At 45.2% G+C, this 27,860-nt stretch overlaps 1 protein-coding gene across 3 annotated transcripts in view; it reads right to left on the bottom strand.

Annotated features, from left to right (window-relative positions):
- LOC147712541 (inositol 1,4,5-triphosphate receptor associated 2-like) overlaps positions 1-27,860 on the bottom strand; it is a 420,289-nt gene that overhangs the window by 216,419 nt on the left and 176,010 nt on the right. For all 3 annotated transcript variants that reach the window (XM_086923244.1, XM_086923246.1, XM_086923245.1), the window contains exon 3: positions 17,902-17,977. In XM_086923244.1, the coding sequence (XP_086779370.1) occupies positions 17,902-17,977 (76 nt within the window). The remainder of the gene's footprint in view (positions 1-17,901; positions 17,978-27,860) is intronic.

Here is a 27,860-nt window from a genome sequence, read left to right as displayed (position 1 = left end):
ACCCCTCCCCCTCCCTCACCCCTCACTCACCCATCACCCCCCTCACTCACCCCCTCCACCACCCCCTCCACTCACCCTCTACCCACCCTCACCCTTCAGTCACCCTCACCCTCACTCACCCTCACTCACCCTCACTCACCCTCACCCTCACTCACCCTCACCCTCACTCACCCTCACCCTCACTCACCCTCAACCCCTCACCCTCACTCACCCTCAACCCCTCACCCCTCACCCTCACTCACCCTCAACCCCTCACCCTCAACCCCTCACTCACCCTCACTCTCACTCATCCTCACTCACCCTCAACCCCTCACCCTCAACCCCTCACTCACCCTCACTCTCACTCATCCCTCACTCACCCTCAACCCCTCACCCTCACTCACCCTCAACCCCTCACCCTCACTCACCCTCAACCCCTCACCCTCACTCACCCTCAACCCCTCACCCTCACTCACCCTCAACCCCCACCCTCACTCACCCTCACTCATCCTCAACCCCTCACCCTCAACCCCTCACCCTCACTCACCCTCACCCTCACTCACCCTCAACCCCTCACCCTCACTCACCCTCAACCCCTCACCCTCACTCACCCTCAACCCCTCACCCTCACTCACCCTCACCCTCACTCACCCTCACCCTCACTCACCCTCAACCCCTCACCCTCAACCCCTCACCCTCAACCCCTCACCCTCAATCCCTCACCCTTGCTCACCCTCACCCTCACTCACCCTCAACCCCTCACCCTCACTCACCCTCAACCCCTCACCCTCACTCACCCTCACCCACCCTCACCCACCCTCAACCCCTCACCCTCACTCACCCTCACTTACCCTCACTCACCCTCACTCACCCTCACTCACCCTCACTCACCCTTACTCACCCTCACTCACCCTCACCCACCCTCACTCACCCTCACCCTCACTCACCCTCAACCCCTCACCCTCACTCACCCTCAACCCCTCACCCGCACTCACCCTCAACCCCTCACCCTCAACCCCTCACCCTCAACCCCTCACCATCAACCCCTCACCCACCCTCTCACTCACCCTCGGACCCCTCACCCTCACTCACCCTCAACCCCTCAACCCCTCACCCTCACTCACCCTCAACCCCTCACCCTCACTCACCCTCAACCCCTCACCCTCACCCTCACTCACTCTCAACCCCTCACCCTCACTCTCACTCATCCTCACTCACCCTCAACCCCTCACCCTCACCCTCACTCACCCTCAACCCCTCACCCTCACTCACCCTCAACCCCTCACCCTCACCCTCACTCACCCTCACCCTCACTCACCCTCAACCCCTCACCCTCAACCCCTCACCCTCACTCACCCTCACCCTCACTCACCCTCAACCCCTCACCCTCACTCACCCTCAACCCCTCACCCTCACCCTCACTCACCCTCACCCACCCTCACCCTCACTCACCCCCTCACCCTCACTCACCCCCTCACCCTCACTCACCCTCAACACCTCACCCTCACCCTCACTCACCCTCACCCTCACTCACCCTCAACCCCTCACCCTCAACCCCTCACTCACCCTCACTCTCACCCACCCTCAACCCCTCACCCTCACCCACCCTCACCCTCAACCCCTCACTCACCCTCACCCTCACTCACCCTCAACCCCTCACCCTCACTCACCCTCAACCCCTCACCCTCACTCACCCTCAACCCCTCACCCTCACTCACCCTCAACCCCTCACCCTCACTCACCCTCACTCACCCTCAACCCCTCACCCTCACTCACCCTCACCCTCACTCACCCTCACCCTCAACCCCTCACCCTCACTCACCCTCACCCTCACTCACCCTCACTCACCCTCACCCTCACCCTCACTCACCCTCAACCCCTCACCGTCACTCACCCTCAACCCCTCACCCTCACTCACCCTCACTCACCCTCAACCCCTCACCCTCACTCACCCTCAACCCCTCACCCTCACTCACCCTCAACCCCTCACCCTCAACCCCTCACCCTCACTCACCCTAACAACACATATTGTGTTACAATAGGTGTCACATTTGCGAAAGATAAAACTATTGGCATTGTAAATAACAAAGCTATTAATTCGCTATTTTCAAAACAAGCACATAAATAAAAAATGTGTCCTTTACAATACCAATAGCTCAAACTTTCCTAATGCGAGACCTATTGCATTGCTGTGCTTCTCTCCCCTGCTGCACTCTCCTGCTCTCTAGAGATGTGGCCTAACGACCAGAGCTGCCATCTAAGTCACGTAAATACAAAACATGTTGCATTCCAAATGCTATAGGTGTCACATTCGCAAAAGTCATAACTATTAGCATTGCAAATGACAAAGCCATCAATTTAGCAATTTTAAAAACCAACAAATAAATAAAATATGTCATTTACAAGACCAATAACTCCAACTTTTCTAATGCGAGACCTATTGCATTTCCAATGCTTGTTGTTGTTTGTGACTGAGCAGGTTACCTTAGGATCCACATAGCTACAACAGATGAGCAATCCACCACATGCTCAAAAACAGTAGTCATGGTATAGCTCTATAATACCACCCAGATTGACAGAAGAACACCCAATAGGCCTGAATGGTATATAGTTAGCCATGGCAAATAATCTTGAGTTCCAGTAGCGATGACAAGTGATCCAAAGTAGTACACCCATTAAAGGCAGCCAGAATAGACTGGGAAAGTATTGCATGGATACGGGCATATAGGCAGGTAGATCGATGGCTTTGGGTCCATCTAACAGCAACAGATGAGCATGCCAATACATTAGAATGTCCAGGGAGTTATAGGCAGCCAGTATAAATATAAATATATATATTATGCATCCATGCATAATATACATGGATGTGTATGTTTTCACACTGCTCACTTGCATAATAGTGCTTCATCTGCACTACGAATCTAAGCCACAAGGAGGGTGCACATAACAGACTTGCCTTTTAGTTCAGATTTAATTAATACAGAAACAGCACTGGAGGCAAGAATCCTGGTTGATGTGAACCGAGTGAACTGTGAGTGAGTTTTAACAACATGTGAGTATAAAAGTTCAAAAAAAGTAGGGCAAGAATCAGCCCGGAGGCAGTATTCAAGAGGGCAAAGCATGAGTACTACAAGTCACAGTTTAAACGTAATGTAAAGGGCTTTAGTGATTCTTAATGCAGAAATAGCAGGGCTGCAAATCAGCACTAAGATGCATTGTAAGAGCTCAAGAATCATGTTTACCCAGTGCTATAAATGGAAATCCAGAAGTGCAGGAGCTCTTTATTCGGAATACTTATCTGCTTCAGAGAAATACTGGTACTTTCTATTTGCCCCAGAGAAGTGTCAGTACTCTCTACTCAGAGTAACTATTTGCTCCTAAGAACATGCAGCACTCTCCTTTCAGAGAACCTATTTGCACCTTAGAAGTGCTGGTACTCTCCATGGAGAGTACATATGTGCTCCAGAGAAGTGCTGTTCCCCCTCTGGAAATTCTCTTCAACATTTAAGAAAGGACTTTTTTAATATTGAAGAGATTTCACTGGCGGTATGTTGTACAATTTACAATGCAAACTTTTTCAATTCTCGGCTTGTTGCCAGGGTTTTTGAACCAAGCCAAACATTTGGCTCAACTGCCTTGACTCTTCCTGTTAATTTGTTGTCCCACACACCCCTAGAGATGGGCCCATATATCTAGCCAGGCCTACTTCAGGGCCTCCTGTATCTCTCCTGAGTTTTACAAGGCCTAGTAAAACACATTTTTTCCAAATCTCTTTCTAATCATTAACACTCTCAAAAAGTGTTTATTTCCCCATGTAAGGTCCCTTTGATTGGAGGAGGAGGAGGTTTCTGAGGTGGTAGTATCAGGCAAGTAACACAACTCAGCGCCCCTCGTTGCCAGCCTTCAGAGAGAATCTATCTTCAGTGGTACCTCCACCTGACCCCGGACTCTGCAGCACACTCCCTACCAGGCCTGATTACCAATTTTCTACCATCCCTCTACCATGCACCTTATCTCACAGCTGACCTTGGGCCCCAGCCCCATATCAGCCACCACCCGGCTCCATTGTCTTTAGTGCCAGTAAAAAACATTAGTAAAATCACCTTCAAACTAGGATTGTAACTTCTGAACTGCAAGTAATGATCCAGATAATAATCCCCACAGTTATCTGGACATTTTAATAGTTGTCATGCATCCTTGGCAGAGCCAGTCATGATAAAGATACAAATTATTTAAATGAAATATACACGGCACGCAAAGTAGGTGTCTTGCTGGGCCCTCACAGATTAAAAAATATCAGAACAATTGCCACACATGCTCTAACCTGCTCCGTTCGAACTCTGTCACAGCCTGATCTGATAAGTAGCTCAAGGGGTCAGGAAAATGAATCAGCGTAAGTAAACTCTTCTTCACCAGCGCTGGAAAGAATGAAATATCCACGCAGCAGGACGGTACGCAAATCCAGTGCCAAAGAAAAGATTTGTCCCCTTTGCCACACACCTATTGTAACTGCACGAGTGGGCAGGGACACAGCCCACCTTTCTAAAAGGAGATACGTGATTGTGGGTGCCTGTGAGAAAGAGCCCAGGCCCATTCACGCAACTCCTAAAAAAAGGAAAAGAATAACGTTCAGAGATGTTTTAAATTCCAGTGGTCATTTTCCGTTGGCCTTCCTCGCATCACTGCGAGGGCCAGGGTTCATGTTTGGGTGGGCTAGGCTCCTGTTTGGGTGGGTCTGACCCACCCGGCCCACCCGCTAGAATTGGGGCTGTTCTGAAACCCATTTTGCAATTTGTTAACATGTTTCTAAATTGCAGTAGGGGCTTGGCACAGTATAATTGCCACTGTCAGGTCCCAGAAACTGTGGTTTTATACATTGCAGGCTTTCAATCAATCAATCAGGGTTTGTATAGCATGGCTACACACCTGTTAAGGTCTCAAGGCGCTGCGATTACAAAATGTCTTTGTACATCTGGTCCCACATTCTTTCTAACCCCGAGTATGTGGGATGGAGGTAAATGTTGCAAACCATAGGAGGGTCTGTATGACCAATGCCTCCATTGTGCCTGGGAAAGCATTTGGCTAATAAACTGAGTATTATTAAGGTAGATAATACTAACACCTGTTATTTGAAGCACTTGTAAAAGTCAAAACAGTTTTGAACCCCACATTTAAAATAAAAAACGAATTATAATGCAAGTGCTAACGTCTCCCGTGAATTGGTGAATAAAACAGCAGCTGATCTGTCGAAGGGATGTGAAGGAGAATAAATCTGAGGAATTATACAAATCCTAGATGGTTTTAGGAGTGCTTTTCACCTTACAATCCCTGGTGGCGGGCTCTCCGGGCCTGATTCACAAACCCGAAGTTTATGGCCAAAAAGTGGCAATATTCAAATCAGCAAGGTACCCAGGTGTAAGAGCATGTACTTCGGAGTAACTTTATGCCACTCCTGCGTACAGTTATATAGCAGTGAACCCCATGCATGGGGTGGAGAGTCGACGGTTCAAGGCAAAAATAACCTTAAGACTTGTGGACGCAAACAAACGTACAAGATTGTGAGCATTCTCAAACACCTCACTGGTCCTTTTCCTCCCAAGACACGGTTGGAGATGTCATTACAAGAAGAAGGGTTTAACCCAAGCAGTCACGGGGACCTGGGCGGTAAGGTAGTACATGTAAAGGGGGGTCCCCGTCTGAAAGAAAGGTTTTGTTACACAAACAACCAACAGTTTGTAATTCAAACTATTTTAGAAAGAAAGACTAAAAAAGCATTCTTCACTTTAAATATGTATTGTCATTAGTTCACAATACAATAATGAGTACTACAAAAGAATTTCATACAATTGTCACAAAATTGTGCCCCAATGGGAAAGAAGGAGGAGTGGGAGGGAGTGCTCGAGGGAAGGGTTAGTGGGGAATGAATGGACGCAGTTGTGAGTGATGAGTACACACAGTATAGGTAGGATCAGAACAGTTATACAAACAAAAGCCAAATAATTTATAAAGGCATACAATGATGGATAGTTATCACAGGAAAACTTTCAACGGACAACAAGTCAGTGCTAGACTGTAAAGGGCAAGTGCCGGAAGTTGAGTGGGAGACACCGTCGACGTTTCGACCCCTGTAAGTAGGCTTGATTCAGTCCTTAAGTGGGGTCTTCATCAGGACTGGGAAGGTGGGGGGGAGAGTGTGGGGCGGTCCTGTTGAATAGAATAGTAAACCTGTCAATTAATTGAATTGGAAAAAGTACAGCATAGTCAGTGCATTCAGACTATGATGGAGGTGGGAATGTGAAGAAAATTATTTACCATGGAATCGTGGCCGGGTTGGCTCGCGATATGAAACAGCGATGGACTGTGGTGAATCACAGGTCACTCGCCAGGGGAGTCAATCTCACCATGAACTACAGAGGAGCAAAAGAGATGAAGGAAAACCAGTCAAATGGGACTTGGTCCTATACTTCTGTCACGTTATTAACATTGGGTGCGCATTGCGCCATATGCAGGACAAAACCTAATGAAAACCCCTCAACGGGAGTAAACGGTAGAAGGTCCTGAAAATACGCAAATGCAACTGGATGGAGATATAAGCATGGTAAAAGTTTGGATGTATCCTATATGTCTAGGGAGGTACAATTGTTAAAAGCATTCCTATGTACACAAGGTACAATAGGTTGATGGCCCCCAATATTAGGTACTTAACGTAAAAAAGACAGCATCAAACATGTTAAGGATACATAAGCATACCTGTGCATGGTGACAAAGCCCACAGTTTAAGGTATTACTCATCAGCTGCAGACAGCACTGCGTGTGGGATCAAGATTAGATCGAGTCAAGGTTCTTAAAAAGAAAACAGTAGAAAAACGTTGCTGCCCACACTATATTAGAAAATGTTCCAAAAGATGGCTGCTACGGGGAGCAGGGGCCGCATTTCATACCTGTCTTGTGTATTCTTGTAAGAGCAGCCGGTCCGTGTCAAGTACCCGGTGCACGCGTGATGACTAAGACGCCCGAGGGGCTAGTTCGCCGGGACGCCGCACTTAATCGAAGGTCTGTCAATAAAGAAATGCAAGACCTCGTGAGGGGCTTGGAGGGGCTGAGTGAACTGCCCAAAGACTTAAACAATCGGACGCCTTGGCGTCTGGTGGTCAACGTACCGTGTTGTTTACCGTCAGATCCGAAACTCCGCAAGGAACTGCTACGCGGAGTTCCGGTGGGCGGGGCCTCACTATATAGTGTGACGGGCCGATCATAGAAACAGGAGAAATACTCCGCAATCAAGATAAACAAACAGAACGAGTCATGGCTTGCAAAATGGGTCTGATAACGCGCATTAGATAATTATAAGCATCATAGTGGAAGGATAATTATCAAAGGACATTGGCTCTATGTGCATAATTAAGCCAAATAGTTGAGTTGATTATTAGCATCATAGTGGTAAGGTGACATCGGCTCTATGTACATATTTAAGCATTTTAGCCAAATGGTTGTGAAAAAAATATTAAATTAAGTAAATATCAAAGAATTGTTGTTTGTCACCACGCAACTCTCGCACATGCGGTTGGAGGCGGATTGATTGATCTAATGAAAATTACTATGTCTCAAGAAATTAAACGTTACCCGCGCAACTCTCTGGCAAGAGGTTGAAGGCGGGTGCATTCATCTCAATAAATAATTGGTCTCTTAAATAATACTATGTCTAAAGAAATTGAACGTTAACCGCGCAACTCTCTGACAAGAGGTTGAAGGCGGGTGCATGAATCTCAATAACTAATAGACACACCTAAGTTCTAAATGAAGAGTAACAATACATTTCATGTGATTGACAAGGTGCTTAAGAAAGGTGGAATACGCTCATTAAATACAGTAGATGGTATATGCCCTACAACTCTCAAACATGAGGTTCGAAAAGGGAATTGCATTCACACGCGCTCCACATATACGTGTGTTAAATTAGACTAGACCAGACTGGTACCTAAGTGGGACAATAGTATTGTAAGGTTAAGGTCAAAAGTGATCGCTATGATTAACCCAGGGCTGCCAACTGAGCTAGGCTGCTGTCTTGTTCATTTAGGCCATTTTTGATGGAATCCAAAAGGGACATCCATTTGGATTCACGAGTGTTAAGCACCAATGGTAAATTCCCTCCTCTTCTTCCCAAAGTGACCTTTTCAATTACAAACCATCTTAGATCGGAGACACCGTGTCCTTTCTTTTGCCAATGGTCAACTAAAGGCGCACCAACTACATTGCAGCGTAGCCTGCTGGAGTGGGAAGAGATACGTGACTTGATCTTCTGTTGTGTTTGGCCCACATACAGTTGTCTGCAAGGGCATTGAATGATGTAAATTACGCAACTAGAGTTACAGTTGGTGTGATGTTTCAGTTTATAGGACCGTCCACCATAGTCAAAGATCTTCAGCTGGATGGTGGTTTCACATGCGGTACAGTTGCCACATCTGTGGTGTCCTAAAACTGGTGGTAGATTCCAAAGGCTTGTGAGAGTAGGTTGGGTTACCGGTTCAAGGTATGAGTGTACCACCATGTCCCTGAGGTTTTTGGCTCTCTTGAAAGAGTGAAGAGGGAGCTGGGTCTGCATGATCTCATCTGATACAATCGACCAATTTTTGTTAATAATGCGTTTGATTTCATTGCTCCGTGTGGAGAAGGTGGTGACGCAAATAATCCGATCTATATCTGATTGATCCTTCTTATCTGGTTTTAGGAGAGACTCCCGTGGGTTATACCACGCCCTTTTCTTAGCCCGTCTGACCATACGAGGTGGGTATCCACGTGAAATGAGACGATCACTCAGGATTTCAGATTCTTTTAAATAATTCTCACGTGTGGAACAATTTCTTCTTATCCTGAGGAATTGGCCAATAGGAAGATTATCCTTGAGGCCTCGGGGGTGGTGGCTCCCATATTGTAACAGAGAGTTACGTTCTGTGGGTTTCCTAAATAGGGTGGTCAAAAGGTGATCCTGCTCCACATAGATAGAAATATCCAAGAAAGGGATCTGGACATTGCTGGAATCCATTGTAAATTGTATATGGGAATTTCTTGAGTTCAACCATGTGTGGAAATCTAGAAGACGTGACTTGCTACCTTTCCAGATGCACAGGACATCGTCTATGTATCTGACCCATAATGTCAGACTGTCATGGAAAGGGTTGTTTATAGAAAAAATATGTTGCTGCTCAAAGTTATCCATATAAATGATCGCCAGATTCGGAGCAAAAGTAGCCCCCATGGCTACCCCTTTGGTCTGCAGGTAGAACTTATCTTGGAAAATAAAGAAGTTCTTACGCATGGCAATACTGAGCAGATCAATTATAAAATCAGTAGGAACCTGGACAGGCGCTGGTCGTTTCTCCAAAACAAGTCTCATCACTTCCAAGGCATCAAGTTGTGGAATACTTGTATAAAGCGAAACAATGTCGCATGTCACCAAAAGTTCGCTAGTTGGGTCAAATGGTCTATCATCAATAAGATTTATTGTTTGAGTTGTATCTTGAAGGTATGTTTGGGTACTTAAAGCTATTGGTTTAAGGAAAAAGTCAACATATTGACACAAAGGTTCTAACATGGAACCGCAGCCAGACACAATGGGACGGCCAGGAGGACTGGTTAAGTTCTTATGTACCTTGGGTAAGGTATATATAGTGGCAAGTCTGGGAAATTTAGGATTAAGGAACTTGAATTCCTGCTCACTGAGAAAGCCAGCGTCCAGTCCTTTCTGGGTCGCTGCCAAGATGGTGATGGCAAGTTCCCGTGAGGGATCGGTGGTGAGTAACTGATAACTTTCTCCATCGGACAGTTGTCTGAGAATCTCTTCCTTGTATTTATTCAAATCTTGGATGACAATAGCTCCGCCTTTGTCGGCGGGCTTGATGACTACTTCTTTTTTTGTACTCAAGTTTGTGAGGGCTTTCTTCTCCATATTAGGCAGGTTCAGTCTGACAAATTTCCGTTCATCCAAAACTTGATCGATTGCAGATGTCACTATTTCCTCAAAAGTCAGTATCTTATGGCTCATGGCGTACGTGGGTGGAAAAAAGGTTGAAGGTTCTTTAAGACCTGTAGTTGAACTCCGTGGTCGAATTATTTGGTTCCGAAAAAAATATTTGAGTCTGATTTTTCGGAAGAACCGATATAATTCAGTTTTCAAAAGGAATTTGTTGGGTGGGGCAGTAGGGACATAAGAGAGGCCTCTGCTTAAAACATTAACTTCCGGTTGGAGATGTGACACAGTAAAGGACTCGAGAAAATACCTGTCCAGGGAGGGAAAGGGAATGGAACATTCAAAACCTCTTCAGGTGTAGGTGGAAAAAAAAGAGAAAATGTAAAAATGCACTTCTGTACTGGCTTCCCACGCTAAGGACTTGGACAGCATGTACAACCAGGGCTTTAAGTGGACCGAGTCTCATCGGTCCTGAGCCCCGGCAGTTTTTTAAAGGGGGCCTCAAAATGGGTCTCTGTCAGGCTCTATTTTGTGCCCTGGCACAGACGGTCCGTTTTTTTCCGGACTGCAGTGTCTGCAGGCACATGGATGTGTATGTTTTCACACTGCTCACTTCTCACTAGTGGCGAAGTTACGGCATGATGTCATGCCAGGTGAGCATTGTAGGGGAAGGGAAATCCTTTAAAGAGAGTAATTTTTTATCTGGATTGCCCTTCTCTTTTTGAAACTCAGGAGCAGCAACATTGCCGTGGTGTCACCAGGGCATCAAGCGGAAGCTTTTTCAATATTATATACCAGCCATAGTTGTTGCTTATTTATCTTATGCAACTAACAACCATTGACAAAGCCAATAGTCCTGACTTGTAGGTATGGTGTTACTTATTGTATCATATGCCTGGATGCAATGACAGAAACAGCAAAATACAAGTCGGGCGGCACACTATGCCAAGCACAGATTTTTAGCTTATGTGTTTTTAAGCCACGCCCTTAATTACATTGGCCACGTCCCTTTGAGAGACCCCTCGGTTTTTTCATCCCACTTAAAGCCCTGTGTACAACTCCCCATTTTGGGAATCTCAGTGTGTAAAATTTCTGATGACATTACCAGTATTAAACCTAGTAATGCTTATGGACTGAAAATGTTTTTTTTGTTTTTTTAATATATTACCCGTTCAGACGAGTACTTCTTTCTATCAGCGGAATTCTACGTTTTGGTAAAAATAATCTCCCTCTCTTGGGGCCCGATGTAGGTAAAATTGATTTACCGATTTTAAATTACCGAATTTTACCGATTCGGTAATTTAAAATCGGTAAATCAATGGGTCCGATATGTAGGTATTCCAGATGTGCTGGAATACCGAATCTAATGAATTCGGTATTTACCGATTCGGTAAATACCGAATCGGTAATGCCCATTCATTCCTATGGGCTTTGAAGCCCATAGGAATGAATGGACATTACCGATTCGGTATTTACCGAATCGGTAAATACCGAATTTCTCAAGGGTGCAGGGGGTGTCACTTTGACACCCTCTGGCACCCCCAAAACAGGCACGGGTGCCATGTGGCAGGCATACCTGCCCTAAGGGCAGGTCTGCCTGTCACATGGCATAGGTGTGCATGCACACATGTGCATGCACACCGGAATCGTTATTTTACCATCAAATAGGATTTGATGGTAAAATACCGATTCGTTAAGGCTCCTGGGACTCTGAAGAGTCCCACCTACATATGGGTGGCTCCGAATCGGTAAAACTACCGAATCGGTATTTTACCGATTCGGTAACTTTACCGAATCGGTAAAGTTACCGATTCTGTATTTTACAGAATCGGTAACTTTACCGAATCGGTAAAGTTACCGATTCGGTAAAATAGTGCACCTACATGTCAAATCATGTATACCGATCGGTAACGGCCGAAAATACCGATTTTCGGCCGTTACCGACCGACCTACATCGGGCCCTTGATCTCTGCAACTTGTTTGATTTTTTTTAACTTATTCCACATCGAACCACTAGATGGCAAGAGTATACAAGATATGTGAATCTATACCCGATCCATACTCACACAATCGTAGCTTCTAGGGAATGAACCTGGAGATGAGATGAAGTTCACTGTAGTATAGCTTCGCAGAGAGAGAGACCCGTGATAGTGAAAGGTTGAGAGAGGGAGGGAGGGGGGAGCAGAGAGAGGCGGTGAGGGTGAGTACTACTGTATTCATCAGAGTCTCATAATAGTGAGAGCCAGGGAGGTTTTAAGGCATGGGCAAAGTGGTCTCTGGCCCAGGGCCCCCGACTTTCAGAGGGCCCGCTGATACATCAGCCCTTTTCTCCACACAGTCCTGCCCTGATGACCATGGATGATTCTTAAACACAGATTGTTTTAAATTCCATTTTGCTCTAATTTATTTTTAATAATACAATTGATGTGTAGGAGTCTATTGCAGACATTTTGCAGACAAACGTTGTTTGTTTTTCAACACCATGCAACCTCCATATAAAAGTTCCCTTTAGATCTAAACAGGACATCACATATGAGAAATAGCAGTTTGTCGCTGAGATTATTTGCAACAATGTTAGTGAGCTGCTGCTATGTTACAATACATTTAACACTAATTGCTATCCCTGAGTATTAGATGGAAAGGAACGGTAGGACGGGAGAGGAGTGCGGATCCTGAGGGGTACTTAAAACTTTAAATGCGAGACAAGAGTGTGTGTGTTTTTTTCTGCATGTTTATGTAAAAACCCAAGTGAAATGGATGTATGACGTTAGCACGCATACTATTACCACGCATACCTTTACAACGCGGTATTTACAACAAATACCGTTACAACGCATAGCGCTTTGAGGTGCTGGATAGTGGTAAGTATAATTTTATATTCCAACTCCAGTCCCCGTGGACACTAGGGAAGGTGTTGGATATAAAATTAAACTTATTCCCTATCCTAGAGCGCCCCCCAGCGCAATGCGTTGTAATGGTATGCGTGGTAATGCCTGTGTTGTAATGGTAGTGCGGTGTAACAAATGCGTGCTAAACGATGTATACCAAGTGAAATGCGACAAACACCACACCATACTCGACTTAAAGCATGTGTACCCAACTATTTACTACAGATGCATTTATCGGGGGCGTAACACCCCAAACACCTCCCTGAAGCTATGCCCCTGACCGGTATACAACGTTTACAACGAAGTTTTTACCACGCACTACCACTACAACGCAGGCATTACCACGCATACCATTACAACGCATTGCGCTGGGGGGCGCTCTAGGATAGGGAATAAGTATAATTTTATATCCAACACCTTCCCTAGTTGTCCACGGGGACTGGAGTTGGAATATAAAATTATACTTACCACTATCCAGCACCTCTAAGCTCAATGCGTTGTAACGGTATGCGTTGTAAATACCGCGTTGTAATGGTATGCGTGGTAAAAGTATGCGTTGTAACGTCATATATCCGCCTGACCGCAGCGTCACTGAGCGAAGGGCCCATGATAGAGGGTGAGTGCAGCTTCACTGAGTGAGGGACCCATGATAGCGAGAGGGTAAGTGCAGCTTCACTGAGTAAGGGACTCATGATAGTAACAGGGTAAGTGCAGCTTTACTGAGTGAGGGACCCATGATAGTAAGATGGTGAGTGCATCTTCGCTGAGTGAGGGACCCATGATAGTAACAGGGTAAGTGCAGCTTCACTGAGTGAGGGACCCATGATAGCGAAAGGGTGAGTGCAGCGTCACTGAGTGAGGAACCCATGATAGTGACAGGGTGAGTGCAGCTTCACTGAGTGAGGGACCCATGATAGCGAAAGGGTGAGTGCAGCGTCACTGAGTGAGGAACCCATGATAGTGAGAGGGTAAGTGCAGCTTCACTGAGTGAGGGACCCATGATAGCGAAAGGGTGAGTGCAGATTCACTGAGTCTGGGACCCATTCTAGTAAGATTGTGAGTGCAGCTTCACTGAGTGAGAGACCCATGATAGTGAAAGGGTGAGTACAGCTTCACTGAGTGAGGGACCCATGAAAGCGAAAGGGTGAGTGCAGCTTCACTGAGTGAGGGACCCATGATAGTGACAGGGTGAGTGCAGCTTCACTGAGTGAGGGACCCATGATAGTGAAAGGGTGAGTGCAGCTTCACTGAGTGAGGGACTCATGATAGTGAAAGGGTGAGTGCAGCGTTACTGGGTCTGGGACCCATTATAGTAAGATTGTGAGTCAGCTTCACTGAGTGAGGGACCCATGATAGCGAGAGGGTAAGTGCAGCTTCACTGAGTCTGGGACCCGTGATAGTAAGATGGTGAGTGCAACTTGGCTGAGTGAGGGACCCATGATAGTAACAGGGTAAGTGCAGCTTCACTGAGTGAGGGACCCATGATAGTGACAGGATGAGTGCAGCTTCACTGAGTGAGGGACCCATGATAGTGAAAGGGTGAGTGCAGCGTCACTGAGTCTGGGACCCATTATAGAAAGATTGTGAGTGCAGCATCACTGAGTCTGGGACCCATGATAGTAAGATTGCAAGTGCAGCTTCACTGAGTGAGGGACCCATGATAGTGACAGGGTGAGTGCAGCTTCACTGAGTCTGGGACCCATTATAGTAAGATTGTGAGTGCAGCATCACTGAGTCTGGGACCCTTGATAGCAAGATTGCAAGTGCAGTTTTACTGAGTGAAGGACCCATAATAGTGACAGGTTGAGTGCAGCTTCACTGAGTGAGGGACCCATGATAGCGAAAGGGTGAGTGCAGATTCACTGAGTGAGGAACGCATGATAGTGACAGGGTGAGTGCAGCTTCACTGAGTGAGGGAGCCATGATAGTGAAAGGGTGAGTGCACCTTCACTGAGTGAGGGACCAATGATAGTGAAAGGGTGAGTGCACCTTCACTGAGTGAGGGACCAATGATAGTGACAGGGTGAGTGCAGCTTCACTGAGGCAAGGACCCATGATAGTGAAAGGGTGAGTGCAGCTTCAATGAGTGAGGAACCCATGATAGTGACAAGGTGAGTCAGCTTCACTGAGTGAGGGACCCATGATAGTGAGAGGGTAAGTGCAGATTCACTGAGTGAGGGACCCATGATAGCGAAAGGGTGAGTGCAGCGTCACTGATTCTGGGACTCATTCTAGTAAGATTGTGAGTGCAGCTTCACTGAGTGAGGGACCCATGATAGTGAAAGGGTGAGTGCAGCTTCAATGAGTGAGGGACCCATGACAGTAACAGGGTGAGTGCAGCTTCACTGAGTGAGGTGCAGATAACAGTGAGAAGGTGAATGCAGCTGGAAAGAGAGTGGCTGCACCGTCACTGTATACCCGACCCATGATAACAAGATGGTGAGTGCAGCTTCACTGAGTCAGGGACCCATGTTAGTGAAAGGATGAGTGCAGCTTCAATGCGTCAGGGACCCATGACAGTGACAGGGTGAGTGCAGCTTCACTGAGTGAGGGACCCATGATAGCGAAAGGGTGAGTGCAGCTTCACTGAGTGAGGAACCCATGATAGTGACAGGGTGAGTGCAGCTTCACTGAGTGAGGGACCCATGATAGTGAAAGGGTGAGTGCACCTTCACTGAGTGAGGGACCAATGATAGTGAAAGGGTGAGTGCACCTTCACTAAGTGAGGGACCAATGATAGTGACAGGGTGAGTGCAGCTTCACTTAGGCAAGGACCCATGATAGTGAAAGGGTGAGTGCAGCTTCACTGAGTGAGGAACCCATGATAGTGACAAGATGAGTCAGCTTCACTGAGTGAGGGACCCATGACAGTGAGAGGGTAAGTGCAGATTCACTGAGTGAGGGACCCATGATAGCGAAAGGGTGAGTGCAGCGTCACTGATTCTGGGACTCATTCTAGTAAGATTGTGAGTGCAGCTTCACTGAGTGAGGGACCCATGATAGTGAAAGGGTGAGTGCAGCTTCAATGCGTCAGGGGCCCATGACAGTAACAGGGTGAGTGCAGCTTCACTGAGTGAGGTGCAGATAACAGTGAGAAGGTGAATGCAGCTGGAAAGAGAGTGGATGCACCATCACTGTATACCCGACCCATGATAACAAGATGGTGAGTGCAGCTTCACTGAGTCAGGGACCCATGTTAGTGAAAGGATGAGTGCAGCTTCAATGCGTCAGGGATCCATGACAGTGACAGGGTGAGTGCAGCTTCACTGAGTGAGGGACCCATGATAGCGAAAGGGTGAGTGCAGCTTCACTGAGTGAGGAACCCATGATAGTGACAGGGTGAGTGCAGCTTCATTGAGTGAGGGACCCATGATAGTGAAAGGGTGAGTACACCTTCACTGAGTGAGGGACCAATGATAGTGAAAGGGTGAGTGCACCTTCACTAAGTGAGGGACCAATGATAGTGACAGGGTGAGTGCAGCTTCACTGAGTGAGGAACCCATGATAGTGACAAGATGAGTCAGCTTCAATGAGTGAGGGACCCATGATAGTGAGAGGGTAAGTGCAGATTCACTGAGTGAGAGACCCATGATAGCGAAAGGGTGAGTGCAGCGTCACTGAGTCTGGAACCCATTCTAGTAAGATTGTGAGTGCAGCTTCACTGAGTGAGGGACCCATGATAGTGAAAGGGTGAGTGCAGCTTCAATGAGTCAGGGACCCATGACAGTAACAGGGTGAGTGCAGCTTCACTGAGTGAGGGACCCATGATAGCGAAAGAGTAAGTGCAGCTTCACGGAGTGTGGGACCCATGATAGTGAGATGGTGAGTGCATCTTCGCTGAGTGAGGGACCCATGATAGTGACAGGGTGAGTGCACCTTCACTGAGTGAGGGACCAATGATAGTGAAAGGGTGAGTACAGCTTCAATGAGTCAGGCACCCATGTTAGTGAAAGGATGAGTGCAGCTTCAATGCGTCAGAAACCCATGACAGTGACAGGGTGAGTGCAGCTTCACTGAGGGAGGTGCAGATAACAGTGAGAAGGTGAATGCAGCTGGAAAGAGAGTGGCTGCACCGTCACTGTATACCCGACCCATGATAACAAGATGGTGAGTGCAGCTTCACTGAGTCAGGGACCCATGTTAGTGAAAGGATGAGTACAGCTTCAATGCGTCAGGGACCCATGACAGTGACAGGGTGAGTGCAGCTTCACTGAGTGAGGAACCCATGATAGCGAAAGGGTGAGTGCAGCTTCACTGAGTGAGGAACCCATGATAGTGACAGGGTGAGTGCACCTTCACTGAGTGAGGGACCCATGATAGTGAAAGGATCAGTGCAGCTTCACTGAGTGAGGGACCCATGATAGTGAAAGGATCAGTGCAGCTTCACTGAGTGCGGGACCCATGATAGTGACAGGGTGAGTGCAGCTTCACTGGGTGAGGGACCCATGATAGTGAAAGGATCAGTGCAGCTTCACTGAGGTAGGGGCAGAGAACAGTGAGAAGGTGAATGCAGCTGGAAAGAGAGTGGCTGCACCTTCACTGTATACCCGACCCATGATAACAAGATGGTGAGTGCAGCTTCACTGTAAGAGGGACATGTGACAGTGAGTGTAGCCATGCTGCAGGGCAGACACCGTGTTCACCATGGAAGGATCCCATCATAGTAACAAGGTGAGTACAATATCACTAGGTGAGGGACCCAAAATAGTGAGAGAATGAGTACAACTTGACTGAGCAAAGGCCAAGTGACAGTGAGTATAGCCATAGTTATGAATGATCATATGACAGTGTTCACCGTGGGAGGGATGCATGAGAAGGAACAGGTCTGTGTGGCTTCACTACAGGAGGGACCCATGATGATAGTGAAATGGTGAGTGCAGCTGTACTACGGGTGGACACATGACGTATGGGCTGTAGAAGGATGAGAGCATGCTCAGTGTGAGAGGGCACATGATAGTGAGAGGATGAGTGCAACTTCACTGAGGAAGGAACTATTGGTGGTGAGATAGTGAGTGCAGCTATGATTCAGGGTGGATAGATGATGGTGACAGGAGATCACTCACCAACCTGAATCACTGTCGCCACTTCCTTCTGACTGCTCGTTCAGCTCATCCACTTCACTGATGATGAAGGTCATTCGGTCCTGGGGAGAGGGTATGAAGGAAACACAGGGTGTGTGAGTTCAAGATATCCAAGCAGCTAAAAGAGAATAAACAACATCCAACTGACCCTCATTTCAAAGAAACTGCACCCTCAGCGCTTCCTGTATGAGTGCTTGCAAGAGCTGCTTTAACTGCGGCACCTTATAGGAGAGGCTATGAGAGATGCTCTTCCTGGCTCAACCTACAGCTGGTGTTCTTGGGCCTGCAGTCTCCATTCAGTCTACTAGTGGTTCGGTAAACACTGCAATTCCTAAGTCAACCTGCAGGTGGTACTGTGGTGTGTGACTTGGTCTCATGCTGCTAGACTTGAAATGAGGACTGTCGTGCATGCCTCATGTTGCGGCTGGTGGGGTGGTAGCCGCAGCTCTTACCGCATCAGCAGTTAATGTTTTAGCGAATTGAAGTTTATTTTATTATTTGTATTTATTTATGGGTTTCTATAGAGCGCGGACTTTACCCGAAGGCGTGAGAGCGCTTCACAATAGGAACAGTAGTGATACATGAGGAGAAAATTACAAATTACAAAAGCAAACGTTAAGTTACATGAGGCAAAAGTGACAATTGTGAGCAAACAGATTACATGAGGTTGCAAACGGTGCATTACATGAGGAAACGTGACATGTGTGCAGGTTACAAGAGAAAACAAAGTACAATTAGAGGTATAATACTGCAATATATGGCAGACACTCAAGCACAAGAACAAACGTTACGTAGGCAATGGTGGCTCTTGTGCAAGTATCAAAAACAAACAAAATGCGAGAGGTAGCAAACAGTGTGTCACAAGAGAAAAGAGCTGTTGCACCTGACGAATTGTCAGGGGTCTACCTAGTTCGGGACAGACTGTCAGGAACACTATCTGATTTTAGGACAAGGCGAAGAAAGGGTGGGGTGGGGGGGTTGAACTATGCAGGAACAACGTTTTATTAGAAAAGGGGCCACATATGAACATAATACCTGCATTCTTGGAGGGAAACCGAGCAGAAGCTGATCGGAACAGGCTGTGAATTGGGAACAGGAAGTCTGCAAGGTAAACTATCAAGATATTACAAGTACAAACAGGAAGGTAAAACGAGGGAAACAATAGATAAAGTGTCATAATTTATAGTTTGTCTGCTCTTTGGAAGTGATCTCTCTGTGATGAGAAAAAGATCTTACAAGAAAGCAAGGAGAAGATTAATTTCACAGAGTTCAGGGAGACACCCAGCAGCTCCTATGGTTCTCTGTGCCAAAGGCACAAGCATTGCAATCTAACTGGCATAATTGGAAGCAATGAAAGTCAGGATTTAATAAAACCACACATGAAGAAAAGGGAGAACAGGAGAAGGATCGCAGGAACTGGGCTCTAGAAAACCTTGACTGGAATAAGGATCCGGCACCGGACTGGAATACACAATATTGTGTATACTGAAATTCGGACAACAAGACAGGAATATGCAGCCAGGACAGAAATGTAGGAATACAGGACAAGGAGTCTGCATATATATAAGACAGGTCTGGATGTGTGGATTGAGAATCAGGGTCAAGGCAAAAAGGGAAACAAAGAGGCAGGATAAACAAGAAAGAGGCAACAGAGACAAATAACTAATCAGAACAGGAACTTAGACTCAGACAACAAGGAAAACTGAAACCAAAGGCAAGCCTGGAATATAGCTAGAGGATCACTCAGAGAACAAGGAGAAAATGTAGCAGATTCCGTTGCGAGCAGTCGCAGCTCCTCGAGGGAGTGTTGTGGGGCAGAGTAGGGGGTAATAAACTCCGACATACGGCCGAACCGAGTTAAGAACATAAATAAATAAATAAAACAAATTACAATGCGCACGCTGCACTGCGAATTGGGTTGCAGCGCGTGCCATGTGTGATATTCTCTCTCCTTTCCCTTTAAGACTTGTGTGTCTTTGCTAATGTTCTTAGCTCTCAGAACCCTGTACATGGATTCCTAATAAGAATCCTGATCTTTGTCAGTTACTCTTGGCTGTTCGTGGATGAGGTTTATTAAACCCACCTTAATCCTTTTCAACGTTTATTATCTTTATTTAATGTTTTAATAACAACATTTTATTGGCGATGATCGGAAACGACCTCAACACAGCAACAAAGAAAAGAAAACCGACCTTGTCTCTCCTCCAGTGGCAGTTTCGTCTGGTAAGAAGCGAAGCTTTGACTTCACAGCGGCAGAAATTGACTTCAGAGTATGGTGAGGAGAGCGGGAGGTACATTTTAAAAAATCGGGACTAAGGAAAATATATATAGATATAAGATTTAATTTAATGAGATAGAACACGCGTGGGACTGAGCGCACTAAATAAAGAAGGTGTGGTAGATAGATTTCCTCTTCCCAACATAGATGAGATGGTTGGCACTTTGGAAGGTGCAAAATACTTCACTACTCTTGACTTAGCTTCCGCTTACCATCAAGTGGAGCTAGACAATTCCTCCTAAGATCTGACTGCATTCATTACACCTATGGGTACCTTTAAATTTAAAAGAATGCCTTTTGGTCTTGTTTCTGCGGCCTCGGTATTTCAACGTATCATGTCAAAGATTTTAAGAGGGTTGATTGGTGTTAAGTGTTATCAGGATGATTTATTGATTTATGGTAGTAACATTCTTGAACATGATAGTCGTGTATGTGCCGTTTTGAAATGTTTAGATGGGGCAGGAATGTCTCTTAAAAGGTCTAAATGCAAATTCAGGGTACAGGAAGTTAACTATTTGGGGCACTGTATCACTGGTAATGGTGTTTTTCCAAAGAAAGACTTGGTAGAGTCTATTGACAAAGTGAAGGAACCTTCTTGTAAAGAGGAACTTCTCTCGTTTCTAGGGATAGTTGAATTTTATGGCAAATTTATTGCAAACTTTGCAGACAAGACTCATAATCTAAGAAGGTTGACTGCAAAGAATGTTGTTTTCGAGTGGTCGACAGAATGCAGGAGTGAATTTATACGTATTAAGAAAGAATTAAATAAAGCTCCTTCTCTTCATGCATTTGTACCAGGCCTTCCCACTGTCTTATTTACGGATGCGAGTGATAAAGGTCTAGGAGCTGTGCTTGTTCAGAAGAGAAATGGGAAAGATTCCCTGATTTGTTGTTCTTCTCGTTGCCTAAAGGGATAGGAGTGTAATTACTCTGTAATTGAGAAGGAGTCTCTTGCAATTTACTGGGCTTTGAGAAAATGCAAAAATCTGATTTGGGGTACGAAAGTTTGTATTCTGTCTGATCACAAGCCTTTAAGAGAGGTTTTTTCTAAAAAAGGTTTAGACGTCATATCTTCGAAAATTAGAAAGTGGATTGTTTCCTTACAGGAATATGAGTTTGAAGTTCAATATATTCCTGGGGTAGCTAATAAGTCAGCTGATTGTTTATCTAGGTTGGTTGATACTGAGAATTTTGAAACCGATGATTTCTGTGAGTTGGATGAATACACAAATGTGTGTGAGGTGACTGATGGTGCAATAGATGAATCAGAATGGAGGACGGAGTTAGAGAAAGATGAGGAGATCTGCAAAGTTATTCTTTCCTTAAAGGAGAATACTCGTTTGGTTAAGCCTTGGTTGTTGGTTTCGGATGAACTTTCTGTGAGTGAAGGTTTATTAACTCGGGGTACTAAACTTGTTCCCCCCAGCACTCTGAGAAAAAAAATGTTGTCTCATGCCCATTGCAGTCACTTAGGCATAGTGAAAACTAAAGAGATCCTACGTATGCAATTCTGGTGGCCTGGCATAGACTTAGAAATAACGAGGATGGTCATGGATTGTGCTGAATGCTGTTCTAGTGACAACATTTTAAATACAAAACAAATGCCTATGGTTAAGAGGGTTTTGCCAAGTCATCCCTGGGATGAAGTTGCAATTGACATTTTGGGTCCTTTGTCTGGAGTTTCTGATACTCCTTACCTTATTGTTCTAATTGATCTTTTCTCTAGATGGATTGAAGTTTGTGCAGTCAGGGAAATTACTTATGATTCTATCATTAAGTTTTTAGAGGATGTGTTTAATAAAGAAAGTTTTCCTAATAGCTTGTTATCTGACAATGGACCACAATTCTGTTCCTCCAGGTTTGCCGAATTTTTAAAAAAATGTGGAGTTGTTCATTAAAGGTGTTCCCTATATCATCCGGAAACTAATGGTGCTGTTGAAAGAGTCAACAAGACTCTAAAAGAGTCAATTCAGCTAGCTCGGTCTTCTGGTTTGAATTGGAAGACAACTCTTCAAGACATGATTAATACCTATCATTTTGCCCCTCATTCTTCCACTGGGAGGTCTCCATTTGAGTTGTTCAAAGGGAGGGTTCCTAATACCTTGTGGTGCCCTGGATGGATGTATTTGAATAAAGGTTTGGTTTGTAATGACATTGGGGAATGGAGAACTAGAGAGTTAGTTAAACAAACCGCTCGTAAGGCATATTTTGATAAAAAAAAATGTGTGGGTTATCAGGAGGTCAACGTGGGTGATTTTGTAAAAATAAAGACTCCGGTAGGACGCAAACCGTGGTCGAAATACACTGACATTAGAGCTGTTGTTAAGATTTTTAAGAATGCTATTAAGACGGAAGATGGGAGAATCTGGAATAAGAGTCGTGTGGTTGTTGTTAATCCCAAATTGTCTCTTTCTGATGACTGTCTACAATAATGGCTCGTGTGGCAACTTTCATCTTGCTTCTAACTGTTCTCTTGACAGGTCCTTGCCTTCTTACAAGAGGAGCCAAAGAACTCGCAGAGCTCCTTGCTATTTGAAAGACTATGTTTGATCATTTTTTCCTGTTGTTATCTCACATGGAATTCAAAATGCTTCTGATCCTTTTGTATTGCTTTTGACTGCATTTATTTATTGCTATTTTGTTGTTGCTTTGCGTGAACTTTTCTGCCCTATTCTAGGATTATATTATTTGTTTTATTGGAGTTTCATTTTATGAAAATTGTTCTTTTTTTTCCTTTACTTGTTATGATGTAAGGAAGGGAGATGTGTGATATTCTCTCTCCTTTCCTTTTAAGACTTGTGTGTCTTTGCTAATGTTCTTAGCTCTCAGAACCCTGTACATGGATTCCTAATAAGAATCCTGATCTTTGTCAGTTACTCTTGGCTGTTCGTGGATGAGGTTTATTAAACCCACCTTAATCCTTTTCAACGTTTATTATCTTTATTTAATGTTTTAATAACATTTTACAATGTAATTTGTTTTATTTATTTATTAATGTACTTAACTCAGTTCGGCCGTATGCCGGAGTTTACTACCCCCCACCCTGATCCTTCCCCGCAGCACTCCCTCGAGGAGCCGCAACTGGTTGCGAGCCACTGCCCTCTGGGGTCGTCAGGAAGAAATAGCAGGAGCCCCAGAGGAGGAGCACAGGTGCGGGGAGAGAGCCAGGTGCAAGACATCAGCCAGGTTCTAGGAATCGGGAACTATGAAGGGAAGGCAGAACCAGGTCTTGGAAAGGGGAACACCAGGGAAACCAGCAGACACAGGAAAGGAAACAAGGTCAGGAACGGAGTACGGGTCAAAGCCAATGAAACGAGAAGTCCAGAATGCAGGTGTAAAGAGGCCAGAAAGGAAGTGGGATCCAGAAATCAAGGTAGAGAATAGAGCACCACCACCATCGCGTGATCTGGGGAGAGTTTGGAGTCATGAACGACTAAAGGGATGATGGTAGTGGGGAATTCCGGACTGGAATATGAAGTGTTTCTGACAATGCAAGGTAAAGATATGTATAACATCATATTCAGGGATAAAGGCAGCAGTCCAGAGGGCCTTTGTGAGCGCCGCCTAGTGGCTGGATGGTAAAATCCTAACACGAATGGTGATGTGAGAACTGTAGAAGTCCTCTTCTGCTGCAGTTGGAGCTGTGACCGTGTCTAAACAGGCTCTGAGGGAGGTGAGCGAGGACCGCAGTGGCTTTGTAATCCTGCAAGGAACCTCTTAGCACAGGAGTGCACAATTCTTTCCACTGGGGCCGCCGGGATTATGAGGCAGTGGAGTACCAATGTATGCAGCAAGGACAAAAAGACATCTTTTGTCATTTCAAGCAATTATGCTGCACAGTACGTGCCATTATCTAGCTAGTTTTAAATTTTAATACAAGTTGATACAAAAGAGATGACACTTTGATTACAATTGCAATTTGATATGATATGCATATATTCATTAAGAAAGAAAACTATACAGATTCAGCGTATTATTATTCCATATCAGAGCCGGCTTTTAGCATTGTCGAGCTGGACCCACCCCGAGGGCGCCGACCTTCAGAGGTGCAAATGGAGCTGTCTGCATCAGGGCCAGTTCTAGGATTTGCGAGGCCCTGGGCTAAAACGGAACGTGCGAGGCCCCCTCTAATTTACATAAGTGGCCCCTTGCAAGGAGACCATTCACAGACAAAATGCTGGACAATGGGCCCCCCTCAGTGTCTGTGAATGGTCTCCTTGCAATTGAGGGAGCATCTCCGTCTCCCTCCCCTATGCCTCCTGACACCATCCATGAGAGGCCCAGGGAGGGGGCCCCTTCCAATGGACCTTAATTGCAGGCGACACCTTTCTTTGTGATAGATCGCCAGGGAAACAACAGGGCACATCACCAGTGCGTGGCCCCATGCTGGTGGGCTGAGGGCGAGGCCCTGTGCAGCCGCCCACGCTGCCCATGCCTAGCGCCGGCCCTGGTCTGCATACAGACCAAGCAGCAGTCTCCTCTGACCTGCTCCAGCGATTCAGCCCACGCTAAAATTGACCATTCTTTATGTGTTCTTTCACAGGATACAGGTGCCCGTTTAACTTCCTATCCCCCTCCCATTTCCTTCCCACCTCCACCTCTTGGCCACTCACCTACAATCTGCCGCTGGCATGAATGAGCCGAGCTGTGGGTCTTTTAGAAGTGGACGGGGGTAGGACTGGCGAAGTTTGTGTAATCAGCCCAGGCCTGAGCAATGAATATAAAAAGCCCCCCAGATTCCTTCTGTTGTCACGTGTTACTTACTGGGGCATGGCAGTGGTGCAAAGCACCAGGGGGCCCACATGGAGCAATCTGCTATGCAGTTCTCTATAATGCTGCTCGCTCCGTGGTTTATTTGCAAGCGCTCTGGATGGGGCTTGGCTCAGTATTCACTCTTCCTGGGTGAGGAGGGGTCAAGGATTGCTTGAGAGGCCTCAGGCACGCAGCAGCAGGCCTGCTTTCTGAAGACACTATCGCACCAGTCATCCAAGTGCAAAGTGCCCTAGACTGGAGCACCTGTAATCGTAAACAAAGCCAGGCGGAGTACTGCGGCTATGAATACTGCACATGGCTCCTGTGTTGAGACTGTGGTTTGCAGGCAGGTCCTTACTTCATCTGTCGTGAGGCAGATACAGCAGAAAGGGAGGTGTAACACTTTATGACCAAGAAACACAGACCGTTTTTAGCCCCATTCGTCACTAGCACCAGGGATAACATATTTTCAGGATAGCTACATGACATAAATATGTAGACAGTAGGGTAAGTATAAACGGAACTGATTGAAAACATTACTGGCTGTGCTCAAAATATGGTATGGACCTGGGCCTCGCGCACCCGACTTAAGCATCCCTTGCTTAAAAGACATACGGGACTTAGACTACGTGTTCTCCTTAAAACTCTCTTCTAAGCGCCTTTCATAACCAAATTATCCCATCCTTGTTCCAATAAGGCCCTGATCACGAGTTTGGGCCTGAATTAAATATTATCAAAATTTAGAGTTTCACAGGAAACACCTCACCCTCCCACCGAACAAAAGATGTCCTGAGGTAAAGTTTGGCAGAGAAAACTTGGCAAAATGTACTAGGTAGAAAATATAAGATACGTTTTGTTACTTAGGAATTTGGTGCTCAACACACCAATTTTGCATGTAATTCTACATTTTTCTGACCAATACTCTGAATATTCGGTGTTTACCATAATGGAGCAAGGGTGACATTTTTTTTTTTGTATAACCCCTCGTAAAGTCTCTTTCCCATAACTGTAATATGTATTAATCGTGTGGTTTTAAAATTAACCATTGTAGAATAGAAAGCACACACACAAATACACATAGGATACTAATATGCTTGTGTTGCAAACTGTAATCCATTAATAATGTGAAACTGTTTTACTAATATAGTGCGGAAATGCTATAATCTATTGAAAGGCTTTGCATAATGCTTTCTAGATGTATAATTGTGGCAGAAATGATGGAGAATGGTAAGAAAACAATGCATATGTGTGTCCTGAAAGCTAGGTAACCACTAATAGGGTAAACGTAGAATTGGGGAGGTAAACAGAAGGGTTTTATTTAGAAAATTAACGTTTTTTTGTGTTTGTTTCTATGATAGTTCCCGTTATGGCCCATGTGGCCTAGTAAAACATGGAGGGTTTGTCAGACTTCAAGAAACCATCTTTCTACGCATGCGTGACTGTGCTTGAGAGATGTGCAAGCAACCTGTGCCTGTGCGACTGGTGTCAAGGTCAGCGTGGCCTGAAGAGCAGAATGGTGCCAAGTTAAGATGTCAGTGTTGCGAGCCTGGGAAAGAATATGAAAGTGACAAGTTAAAGGACAAGGGTGAAAAAATGTGATAATGAACAATCAGAACCTTATTATGTTTGGAGCTATGTCTAGGCAAAAACATGGACAATGAGGAGATGAGGTTATCCTCATCCTCCCCTTGAATGGACCAATGAGAATCGAATGCAGACCCTAAAGTTTCAAAATTTAGTTAGATAGTTAGGGGAAAAGGGTATAAAAGAGGTAATTTGGAGAAGAGAAAAAAAAGCTTGCTTTTGAACTACTTTTCGCACCACGACATGCTGTCGGACTGATCGATTTTCCTTGGTGCAAAGACTTTGAAATTTTCCTTGACTTTAACTTTTGATGGGGACGGAGTTCTGATGGGAGGTGAACATCGAGAAAGAATAGAGAGGTTGTTTTTGGGAACTTTTCCGTTTTAACCCTGACTTCTATTGCCGAAGAAGATTGGTAATATGTCTTTGACTTATTTTTCTAAATTCTTCTGCTAAATAAATGTAAACTGTTTGAACTTAAATTGCTCTTTCTTTAGGAGAATTAATAAAATGTTTAATTGAATTTGAACTAAGGGTTTAATAAAATAAGGTCATGCTAGGAGATTTAGAAATTTTAAATAAAAATTAAAAAAATGGAGAATTAAGCTGGTCTTGTTGTCCTTTAGTTATCTTTTACTAGCTGATCCATTGACCAAACAGTGGGGTGTCTTAATGTTTTCTCAAGAATTAAACCATGGTAAGATCTAATGAACTTCAGATGTATATAATGTATAGAATTTAGATTAAATAGATGAAGTAGAACACTCCGATATTCCAGCAGCTCTTCCTCTGGTTATTTCACTGATCTTGGGAGCAGGGTGATTTGTGTGAATGAGTAACTCGCGGTGTTATGGGCCCCACTGACGAGTGAAGTGTGAGAGCTCCTAGGATATATAGTGATGATCTGGAGGTTTGTTTTAAGAGCAGGGCTGGATCAGGTTTTTCTTGGTAGCAGAGGATGGTTGCTATAGGTTAACCAGGACAGGTAATGTATAGATTTAGAAGGGTAATGTATATAGAGTTTTGATGTGACTATGTAATGTGTGACTTACTTGCCACACTTTCCTCTTCCCAGGCGTAATACAGACTCAACATACAGACTCAACATATAATGTTAGTCATAATTTTTTATGACTAACATTATATGTTGAGTCTGTATGTTGAGTCTGTATTACACCTGGAAAGAGGAAAGTGTGGCAAGTAAGTCACACATTACATAGTCTGTTTCAAAGTGGTAACATCGGCGTGTGTTACAAATTAGGGACATTTTGCGTGTAAAAGTGGAGAATGTATAGCGAAGGACACCTGTAAAATCTTGGCTCTAGGCACAG

Source organism: Lissotriton vulgaris, chromosome 5, assembly GCF_964263255.1.
Source record: "Lissotriton vulgaris chromosome 5, aLisVul1.2, whole genome shotgun sequence".
In the NCBI taxonomy this organism is placed as follows: domain Eukaryota; kingdom Metazoa; phylum Chordata; class Amphibia; order Caudata; family Salamandridae; genus Lissotriton; species Lissotriton vulgaris.
Note: the sequence above shows the minus strand (reverse complement) of the source record. Positions and strands in the feature narration are given on the sequence as shown.